The sequence below is a fragment of the Panulirus ornatus genome, chromosome 39 (genome assembly GCF_036320965.1).
Source record: "Panulirus ornatus isolate Po-2019 chromosome 39, ASM3632096v1, whole genome shotgun sequence".
Taxonomy (NCBI): domain Eukaryota; kingdom Metazoa; phylum Arthropoda; class Malacostraca; order Decapoda; family Palinuridae; genus Panulirus; species Panulirus ornatus.
The window spans coordinates 11,275,527-11,287,363 of NC_092262.1; the positions used below are offsets into that span (position 1 = coordinate 11,275,527).

The following is an 11,837-nucleotide window of genomic DNA, read 5'->3' on the forward strand; positions in this document are numbered from 1 at the left end:
GTCACAACCCCAACTATAAGTAAGTCACAACCCCAAGTATAGATAAGTCACAACTCCAAGTATAAGTAAGTCACAACCCCAAGTATAAGTAAGTCACAACCCCAAGTATAAGTAAGTCACAACCCCAACTATACGTAAGTCACAACCCCAACTATAAGTAAGTCACAACCCCAAGTATAGATAAGTCACAACTCCAAGTATAAGTAAGTCACAACCCCAAGTATAAGTAAGTCACAACCCTAAGTATAAGTAAGTCACAACCCCAAGTATAAGTAAGTCACAACCCTAAGTATAAGTAAGTCACAACCCCAAGTAAGTCACAACCCCAAGTATAAGTAAGTCACAACCCCAAGTATAAGTAAGTCACAACCCCAAGTATAAGTAAGTCACAACCCCAAGTATAAGTAAGTCACAACCCCAAGTATAAGTAAGTCACAACCCCAAGTATAAGTAAGTCACAACCCTAAGTATAAGTAAGTCACAACCCCAAGTATAAGTCACAACCCTGGGGATAGGGGAGAAAGAATACTTCCCACGTATTCCCTGCGTGTCGTAAAAGGCGACTAAAAGGGGAGGGAGCGGGGGCTGGAAATCCTCCCCTCTCGTTTTTTTTTTTCCAAAAGAAGGAACAGAGAAGGGGGCCAAGTGAGGATATTCCCTCGAAGGCTTGGTGCACAGTTCTTAACGCTACCTCGCTAACGCGGGAAATGGCAAAACTTAAGTCATTACAGGTTGAAGGTCATTCCAGTCAGAGGTGAACAGTCATGTTCCAGAGGTCAACAGTCATGTTCCAGAGGTCAACAGTCATGTTCCAGAGGTCAGCAGTCATCCATCATGGAACCCAGGCCAAGCCCTGGACTGGAAGGCGCCCAGAAGCCTGGAAGCCCAAGAGGTTTCGCTGGGAGAGATCAAGGGTGGTGGTGGTGTCCCTCACGGACAAGGCCTTGCCGCCATTCAGGGGGTAAAAAAAAATAAAGTATATAACCCATCCTAAAGAAAAGCTAAAAATGGAGAACTTTCGACTGGAGTTGAGTCTAATGGAGAGAGGAGAGCACCACTTTCCAGGCTCGGGGTAAAAAAAAGAGGAAGTGGCTGGAAGTGCTGGACGCGCCCTCCTGGAAGGCTGGAAAACTTTTGAATCTCGCGTTCTGAAAGACGTCTGCCCACATGATAGGCCGTGAGCAAGCTGTTAACCCTCACGGTATATGTCACATATTTCAATGATCTATCTGTCTATTGATACTTGATCGCCGTTTCCCGCGTCCGCGAGGTAGCGCCAGCAAACAGACAAAGACCGGCCCATCATCCACTCATACATACACACACACACACACACACACACACACACACACACACACACATGTGTGTGTGTGTATATATATATATATATATATATATATATATATATATATATATATATATATATATATATATATATATATATAAACTAGTAGGGTAGATAGACTGTCGGTTGTATATCCAATGGTTAGAGTTCCGGCCTGCCCAACGGAAGGTCTGGGTTCGAACCCTAGACGCCCGGAGGTAAACCCTGATCACGCTCTATTCACCCAATGACTTTATAACATTAAGGGTCATTGTACCACGTGTTCTTTAATGTGTTGTTGACCCATCTGGCTTCCGGCAGGGAGTTCGAGAAGAAAGTGCTAAACCACATTAAGAAGCACCCCTTCTGCGTGCCTTACAACCCCAAGCTCTTCAGGTACATAGAGGTGAGTATTGCTGGTCTCTCTCTCTCTCTCTCTCTCTCTCTCTCTCTCTCTCTCTCTCTCTCTCTCTCTCTCTCTCTCTCTGATCTATATTGCTATCATATGCTGCTATATCGTATGATGTTCATCTATACTGCTATCATACTCTCTTATATTGGTATATACTGCAATGATGTCTATTAAATTATCATAGACTACTATCGTATTTCTTTGGGGAAATGAAAGACGATAAGTTGTGCCAAGTGCAGTTTCGTGTCATAATCACATCATCTGGAGAGACACAAGAGAGAAATATAAGTGAATTGATATACAACGAAGAGACGTTGTATATCAAGCGACTGTTCTTGTGTCTCCCCTGATGATGTGATTATGACACGAAACTGCACTTGGCACAACTTATCGTGTTTCATTTCCTTGTGGATATGAAAGGATCACCAGCAAAAAAAAAAACATGAGACGGCAAACTCCGGTATAAATTCACACTGGCCCCCCTAAAAAAATATCAAATAAAAACTCCTAATAAATGTAAAAACTTTGAGATGAATTAGTAAATTTGTGAGCAGTGTACAGAGGCAGTGAGAAGGTGAAGAGAATTCTATGTCCCACAGGGAAGGCATAAGAACTCTGCTCTATAGAAAGAAATCTTCATTTTCATTTAATAATGCCACAGGTGAGGGAGATAGACGCCTCCCCCCATCTTAACTATTGTGTTCAGGTCCGGTAACAATCCTGGGAAATTTAATAATGAAAAGGACATAGAATGTAATTTATCTACAATGGCGGTGGAAAATAACTCCATACATACGTTTGAAAATGGGTCTAACAGATCCTGAAGTTATAAAAGGCCAACTGATAACATTATCAAAATAATAATAATAATAATAATAATAATAATAATAATAATAATAATAACATTGATGGCTAAGAAGAAGAAGAAGAAGAAGAAGAAGAAGAAGAAGAAGAAGAAGAAGAAGAAAAGAGGACAAAGAAAAGAAGAACAAGAAGAAGAGAAAGAAGAGAAGAAGAAGAAGAAGAAGAAGAAGAAGAAGAAGAAGAAGAAGAAGAAGAAAAGAGGACAAAGAAAAGAAGAACAAGAAGAAGAGAAAGAAGAGAAGAAGAAGAAGAAGAGAAGAAGAAGAAGAAGAAGAGAAAGAAGAAGAGAAGAAGAAGAAGAAGAAGAAGAAGAAGAAGAAGAAGAAGAAGAAGAAGAAGAAGAAGAAAAGAGGACAAAGAAAAGAAGAACAAGAAGAAGAGAAAGAAGAGAAGAAGAAGAAGAAGAAGAAGAAGAAGAAGAAGAAGAAGAAGAAGAGAAGAAGAACAAGAACAAGAAGAAGAAGAAGAAGAAGAAGAAGAAGAAGAAGAAGAAAAGAGGACAAAGAAAAGAAGAACAAGAAGAAGAGAAAGAAGAGAAGAAGAAGAAGAAGAAGAAGAAGAAGAAGAAGAAGAAGAAGAAGAAGAGAAGAAGAACAAGAACAAGAAGAAGAAGAAGAAGAAGAAGAAGAAGAAGAGAAAGAAGGAACAGGAGACTGTGGGGGGGGGGGGGGGGGGGGGGGGGGTCAAGGCTGTTCCAGCCAGACCCAGGCTTCGTTAACGACCGAAACAACGCCTCCTGAACTACCCAAATTAGCCAATCACTTGCCTCCGTCCTTCACCAACTTGGCGACCAGCGCTTGCCTCGCTACCAAACCACGTTGAACGACCTTCATTTACTCCAACTTTGACCCGCACCTTAAAAATACTTTGACCCGAAGGTTTAAAATACTTTGACCCGAAGGTTTAAAATACTCTGGCCCGGTTTAAAAGACTATGACTCGAAGGTTTAAAATACTTTGACCCGAAGGTTTTAAATACTTTGACCCGAAGGTTTAAAATACTTTGACCCGAAGGTTTAAAATACTTTGACCCGAAGGTTTAAAATACTTTGACCCAAAGGTTTTAAATACTCTGGCCCGGTTTAAAAGACTATGACTCGAAGGTTTAAAATCCTTTGACCCAAAGGTTTAAAATACTTTGACCCAAAGATTTAAAATACTTTGACCCGAAGGTTTCAAATACTTTGACCCGCACGTTTAAAATACTTTGACCCAAAGGTTTAAAATCCTTTGACCCGCGCGTTTAAAATCCTTTGACCCGCGCGTTTAAAATCGTTTGACCCGCGCGTTTAAGTACTGTTTTCACAGACTGAGGCTGGGGTTACTATGGCTTGAAGTGAACAATTGATGTACTGTCCGGATAACAAACACTTCTCCTTTACCGGCCACGCATAAGAAGCGGATTTATCCGGACGTACACGACATTCACCTGACCACTGTCCGAGATGCACGTACAGTAACCGACCCGCATGACGTCACCGGCAGGTGCCCACCTTCGCTGCGCACCTCTACGACGCAGTGATGATCTACGCGCAGGCGCTCAACGAGACGCTGGCCGACCCCACGGCCGACCCGGCCAACGGGACACATATTATCTCCCTCATCAAGAACAGGGTCTTCCCTTCCATCCAGGGGTTTAAGGTAAGAGAGAGGAGTTAGGGGAGAGTCAGGGAGGGACAAACAAGTAAGGGAGAGGTTGGGAGAGTAAGGAAGAGGTTGGGAGAGTAAGGGAGAGGTTGGGAGAGTAAGGGAGAGGTTGGGAGAGTAAGGGAGAGGTTGGGAGAGTAAGGGAGAGGTTGGGAGAGTAGGGGAGGAGTTGGGAGAGTAAGGGAGGGGTTGGGAGAGTAAGGGAGAGGTTGGGAGAGTAAGGGAGAGGTTGGGAGAGTAAGGGAGAGGTTGGGAGAGTAAGGGAGAGGTTGGGAGAGTAGGGGAGGGGTTGGGAGAGTAAGGGAGGGGTTGGGAGAGTAAGGGAGAGGTTGGGAGAGTAAGGGAGAGGTTGGGAGAGTAAGGGAGAGGTTGGGAGAGTAAGGGAGAGGTTGGGAGAGTAAGGGAGAGTTTGGGAGAGTAGGGGAGAGGTTGGGAGAGTAAGGAAGAGGTTGGAAGAGTAAGGGAGAGGTTGGGAGAGTAAGGGAGAGGTTGGGAGAGTAAGGGAGAGGTTGGGAGAGTAAGGGAGAGGTTGGGAGAGTAAGGGAGAGGTTGGGAGAGTAAGGGAGAGGTTGGGAGAGTAAGCGAGAAACAAGGATGAAAAGGAGAAGATGATTAATACAATCTATGAAATGAAATTATGGCCCCCCAGGATGGCTCGTGTCACTCATTTTCTTTCTCATTTCTGTTTTCTTTATCATATATACCAGGTTTGTGTGAGTGTGTGTGTGTGTGTGTGTGTGTGTGTGTGTGTGTGTGTGCGTGTGTGTGTGTGTGTGTGTGTGTGTGTGTGAGGTAACTAAATTATCGGTACAAATTTAGTCTCAGTTATCCTAAGCGAGGTGAAAAATATAAATGTGGGTTTGAGTGGACCATACCTAACCGTAGAGATCAATAGTGCGTAATTGGGTTGGGGGAAATTGGCACGTAATAGCTTCGATAAATTGGTTATCCGTTAGTTATCGAACACTGGGGCGCCATATTACAGCACACACGTTCATTATCATGCATCATGGTGTTGACTATCGTACAATATGGCTAAATTATCGTACCTACACCAACCAGATGCTACCGGACTCCACCCGCTCGCGGTTATGCCGGGAGTGAAAAGTCACTTGTGGCGAGGTGGTATGGTTGGGGTATACAACCCTGTCGAAGAAATGTAACCAAAAGGTCCATCCTTCCCCTGCTACTGATTGTAGCGCTGAACCTCGAAGCTACGGGAACTACGAAAGACGAGAGAGTAATGTAAGGGTAAGAGAGATGTGTGGAAATAAAAAGAGTGTGGTTGAGAGAGCAGAAGAGGGTGTTTTGAAATGGTTTGGTCACATGGAGAGAATGAGTGAGGAAAGATTGACCAAGAGGATATATGTGTCAGAGGTGGAGGGAACGAGGAGAAGTGGGAGACCAAATTGGAGGTGGAAAGATGGAGTGAAAAAGATTTTGAGTGATCGGGGCCTGAATATGCAGAAGGGTGAAAGGCGTGCAAAGAATAGAGTGAAATGGAACGATGTGGTATACCGGGGTCGACGTGCTGTCAATGGATTGAATCAGGACATGTGAAGCGTCTGGGGTAAACCATGGAAAGTTCTGTGGGGCCTGGATGTGGATAGGGAGCTGTGGTTTCGGTGCATTATTACATGACAGCTAGAGACTGAGTGTGAACGAATGTGGTCTTTTTCAGTCTGTTCTTGGCGCTTATCTCCCAAACGCAGGAAACGGCGATGAGCGAAAGAAGCAAGATATCATTATCATCATTACTAATAATACAATAATTACCATTATCATTATCATAAGTCATTATTAACCTTATTGCACCCCTCCGCACGCCTTCATTCAGCTGTACATGGACGAGAACGGAGACGCTGAAGGATCCTTCTCTCTGTTGGCCATACGAAAGCTTGGCCAGGGCCAGGCCATGGGCTGGCACAGGGTGGGCCAGTTCGTCTTCCACGACAAAATGGCCAACAAAAACGACATGGACAACCTGCCGGTGAGTATGGCCATATGAGTCCAAAGGGGGAAATGGAACACGGTAGGTTCCCAAGTGTACTTTCGTGTAATAATCACATCAATACACGAAAGTGCACTAAGGAACGTATCGTGTTCCTCGTGGACTCATAGGAATATACTTGATCACGCGCTCAACTGTGATCCTTTCCAATATATATATATATATATATATATATATATATATATATATATATATATATATATATATATATATATATATATATATATATATATATATATATTCTCGTTATATTCAATATTCATTCATCAAATTCGTCACTTGAAGGATGGAAGTAATTATATATGATGAGGAAAAATTAATTAATGCTCTCACACGTTTCATAATTCCACTGATGTTACTGGCTTATCACACACACACACACACACACACACACACACACACACACACACACACACCAGGAGTCAGATGGCCACAAGGGTCAATATATCCTGGCCAATCATTAAGGCCTTGACCTCTACGCTCGATAACAGCACCAAGTGACCTATCTTTCTCGAACGACCTGTGACCTGACCTGACCTGACCCCCGCCCCCAGAGTCTGGTGCTGAACGAGAGCATCCACTGGCTGGGGGGGTCAGCCCCCCGGGACGAACCACCCTGCGGCTTCGCCTCGGAGAAATGTGATTACGACTGGCACTCCGTGGCCGTGGGTATGGTGGTCTCCTTGGCCCTCGTCCTGGCAGCCCTCTTCCTGTTCAGGTGAGAGAGAGAGAGAGAGAGAGAGAGAGAGAGAGAGAGAGAGAGAGAGAGAGAGAGAGAGAGAGAGAGTCTGTGTAGCGATGCTGTTTCCTGTGGGGGCGGGGTAGCGCCGGGAATGGATGAAAGCTAGCAATTATGAATACGTACGGGTGTATATATATGTATATGTCCTTATGTATATGTATGTATAGACGCGTGTATGGACGGCGAGAACATTATCTCGGAAAGCAAAAATGGGTATGTTTGAAGGAATAGTGGTTCCAACAATGTTGTATGGTTGCGAGGCGTGGGATATGGATAGAGTTGTGCGCAGGAGGATGGATGTGCTGGAAAGGAGATGTTTGAGGACAATGTGTGGTGTGAGGTGGTTTGATCGAGTACGTAACGTAAGGGTAAGAGAGATGTGTGGAAATAAAAAGAGCGTGGTTGAGAGAGCAGAAGAGGGTGTTTTGAAATGGTTTGGGCACATGGAGAGAATGAGTGAGGAAAGATTGACCAAGAGGATATATGTGTCGGCGGTGGAGGGAACGAGGAGAAGTGGGAGACCAAATTGGAGGTGGAAAGATGGAGTGAAAAAGATTTTGAGTGATCGGGGCCTGAACATGCAGGAGGCTGTAAGGCGAGCAAGGAATCGAGTGAATTGGAACGATGTGGTATACCGGGGTCGACGTACTGTCACTGGAGTGAACCAGGGCATGTGAAGTGTCTGGGGTAAACCATGGAAAGCTTTGTGGGGCCTGGATGTGGAAAGGGAGCTGTGGTTTCGGTGCATTATTGCATGACAGATATATATATGATTGTTTATTCAATTATTCATCTATTCATTAATCAAATGATACAATATATTGCTTTTCTACTATATTTACGTTTGGTACTGATAGTGTACATACTGGTAGTGTACATAGTGTACGTGTATGTGTACATAGAGTGTACATGTGTCGATCATGAAGTGTACATACTGGTAGTGTACATAGTGTACGTGTATGTGTACATGGTGTGTACATGTGTGTGTTGATCATGCACAGAGCACATACTGGTAGTGTACATAGTGTACATGTATGTGTACAACGTGTGTACATGTGTGTGTTGATCATGCACAGAGCACATACTGGTAGTGTACATAGTGTACATGTATGTGTACAACGTGTGTACATGTGTGTGTTGATCATGCACAGAGCACATACTGGTAGTGTACATAGTGTACATGTATGTGTACAACGTGTGTACATGTGTGTGTTGATCATGCACAGAGCACATACTGGTAGTGTACATAGTGTACATGTATGTGTACAACGTGTGTACATGTGTGTGTTGATCATGCACAGAGCACATACTGGTAGTGTACATAGTGTACATGTATGTGTACAACGTGTGTACATGTGTGTGTTGATCATGCACAGAGCACATACTGGTAGTGTACATAGTGTACATGTATGTGTACAACGTGTGTACATGTGTGTGTTGATCATGCACAGAGCACATACTGGTAGTGTACATAGTGTACATGTATGTGTACAACGTGTGTACATGTGTGTTTTGATCATGCACAGAGCACATACTGGTAGTGTACATAGTGTACATGTATGTGTACAACGTGTGTACATGTGTGTTTTGATCATGCAGGCACTACCGGTACGAACATAAGCTGGCGTGTCTCCTGTGGAAGATTGACCTGAAAGACCTGAAGGTCATCACTACACACGAGATCCCCGCCTCTACCAACACCAGTAGTACGGTAAGGTCACCACCCACCACCAGGTCATCTGGGGATAAGGTCACCACCCACCACCAGGTCATCTGGGGGTAAGGTCACCACCCACCACCAGGTCATCTGGGGGTAAGGTCACCACCCACCACCAGGTCATCTGGGGGTAAGGTCACCACCCACCACCAGGTCATCTGGGGGTAAGGTCACCACCCACCACCAGGTCATCTGGGGGTAAGGTCACTACCCACCACCAGGTCATCTGGGGGTAAGGTCACCCACCACCAGGTCATCTGGGGGTAAGGTCACCACCCACCACCAGGTCATCTGGGGGTAAGGTCACCCACCACCAGGTCATCTGGGGGTAAGGTCACCCACCACCAGGTCATCTGGTAAGGTCACCCAACACCAGGTCATCTGGTAAGGTCACCCACCACCAGGTCATCTGGTAAGGTCACCCACCACCAGGTCATCTGCTGGTCATGATATATACAGTTACCGTGGATATATGACACATAAAGCTTCCTCTATACATATATAAAGTCTTGGTCATGATATATACAGTTACCGTGGATATATGACACATAAAGCTTCCTCTATACATATATAAAGTCTTGGTCATGATATATACAGTTACCGTGGATATATGCCACATAAAGCTTCCTCAATACATATAAAACGTGAGTATAAAACCGTATAGGATATACTGTCCTTCAAAACGCCCCTCCCTTACTAACGAGGAATCATTAACGCCCCTCCCTTACTAACGAGCAATCATTAACGCCCCTCCCTTACTAACGAGGAATCATTAACACCCCTCCCTTACTAACGAGGAATCATTAACGCCCCTCCCTTACTAACGAGGAATCATTAACACCCCTCCCTTACTAACGAGGAATCATTAACGCCCCTCCCTTACTAACGAGGAATCATTAACGCCCCTCCCTTACTAACGAGGAATCATTAACACCCCTCCCTTACTAACGAGCAATCATTAACGCCCCTCCCTTACTAACGAGGAATCATTAACGCCCCTCCCTTACTAACGAGGAATCATTAACACCCCTCCCTTACTAACGAGGAATCATTAACGCCCCTCCCTTACTAACGAGGAATCATTAACGCCCCTCCCTTACTAACGAGGAATCATTAACACCCCTCCCTTACTAACGAGGAATCATTAACGCCCCTCCCTTACTAACGAGCAATCATTAACGCCCCTCCCTTACTAACGAGGAATCATTAACACCCCTCCCTTACTAACGAGGAATCATTAACGCCCCTCCCTTACTAACGAGGAATCATTAACACCCCTCCCTTACTAACGAGGAATCATTAACGCCCCTCCCTTACTAACGAGGAATCATTAACACCCCTCCCTTACTAACGAGGAATCATTAACGCCCCTCCCTTACTAACGAGGAATCATTAACGCCCCTCCCTTACTAACGAGGAATCATTAACACCCCTCCCTTACTAACGAGGAATCATTAACGCCCCTCCCTTACTAACGAGGAATCATTAACGCCCCTCCCTTACTAACGAGGAATCATTAACGCCCCTCCCTTACTAACGAGGAATCATTAACACCCCTCCCTTACTAACGAGGAATCATTAACGCCCCTCCCTTACTAACGAGGAATCATTAACGCCCCTCCCTTACTAACGAGGAATCATTAACACCCCTCCCTTACTAACGAGGAATCATTAACGCCCCTCCCTTACTAACGAGGAATCATTAACGCCCCTCCCTTACTAACGAGGAATCATTAACGCCCCTCCCTTACTAACGAGGAATCATTAACGCCCCTCCCTTACTAACGAGGAATCATTAACGCCCCTCCCTTACTAACGAGGAATCATTAACACCCCTCCCTTACTAACGAGGAATCATTAACGCCCCTCCCTTACTAACGAGGAATCATTAACACCCCTCCCTTACTAACGAGGAATCATTAACGCCCCTCCCTTACTAACGAGGAATCATTAACGCCCCTCCCTTACTAACGAGGAATCATTAACGCCCCTCCCTTACTAACGAGGAATCATTAACGCCCCTCCCTTACTAACGAGGAATCATTAACACCCCTCCCTTACTAACGAGGAATCATTAACACCCCTCCCTTACTAACGAGGAATCATTAACGCCCCTCCCTTGCTAACGAGGAATCATTAACGCCCCTCCCTTACTAACGAGGAATCATTAACGCCCCTCCCTTACTAACGAGGAATCATTAACGCCCCTCCCTTACTAACGAGGAATCATTAACGCCCCTCCCTTACTAACGAGGAATCATTAACGCCCCTCCCTTACTAACGAGCAATCATTAACGCCCCTCCCTTACTAACGAGGAATCATTAGAGGAACCAAAATATCACCTTGGTGTACGCCAGGTGCAAGTCTACCGCCAGACCCTGTTCGCCAGCGCCACCAGCACCAGCAGCTCCAGCACCAGCAGTAACGGTGGAGGAGGGGAGGCGCCCTGCGAGGCCCCCAGAGTGGCCTACTGCAGGATGGGCCTTTATAAGGGCAACGTGGTCGCCATCAAACCCATTAAGAAGCGATCCGTCGACCTAACACGCAGCATTAGGAAGGAACTGAAGCAGGTGAGGCTTACGCCCTACGTGCACGACTGTGGGGAGGGAGACCCTGGGTACGATGGTTGGGTCCTGGGTACGATGGTTGGGTTCTGGGTACGATGGTTGGGTTCTGGGTACGATGGTTGGGTCCTTGGGTACGATGGTTGTGTCCTGGGTACGATGGTTGTGTCCTGGGTACGATGGTTGGGTCCTGGGTACGATGGTTGGGTCCTGGGTACGATGGTTGGGTCCTGGGTACGATGGTTGTGTCCTGGGTACGATGGTTGGGTCCTGGGTACGATGGTTGTGTCCTGGGTACGATGGTTGTGTCCTGGGTACGATGGTTGGGTCCTGGGTACGGTGGTTGGGTCCTGGGTACGATGGTTGGGTCCTTGGGTACGATGGTTGGGTCCTGGGTACGATGGTTGTGTCCCTGGGTACGATGGTTGGGTCCTGGGTACGATGGTTGGGTCCTGGGTACGATGGTTGGGTCCTGGGTACGATGGTTGGGTCCTGGGTACGATGGTTGGGTCCTGGGTACGATGGTTGGGTCCTGGGTACGATGGTTGGGTCCTGG

At 45.8% G+C, this 11,837-nt stretch overlaps 1 protein-coding gene across 1 annotated transcript in view; it reads left to right on the top strand.

Annotated features, from left to right (window-relative positions):
- LOC139761224 (receptor-type guanylate cyclase gcy-12-like) overlaps positions 1-11,837 on the top strand; it is an 85,460-nt gene that overhangs the window by 50,922 nt on the left and 22,701 nt on the right. Inside the window, exons 8-13 of the mRNA XM_071685266.1 lie at positions 1,646-1,730; positions 4,085-4,240; positions 6,084-6,236; positions 6,812-6,975; positions 8,599-8,710; positions 11,075-11,287. Of these exons, the coding sequence (XP_071541367.1) occupies positions 1,646-1,730; positions 4,085-4,240; positions 6,084-6,236; positions 6,812-6,975; positions 8,599-8,710; positions 11,075-11,287 (883 nt within the window). The remainder of the gene's footprint in view (positions 1-1,645; positions 1,731-4,084; positions 4,241-6,083; positions 6,237-6,811; positions 6,976-8,598; positions 8,711-11,074; positions 11,288-11,837) is intronic.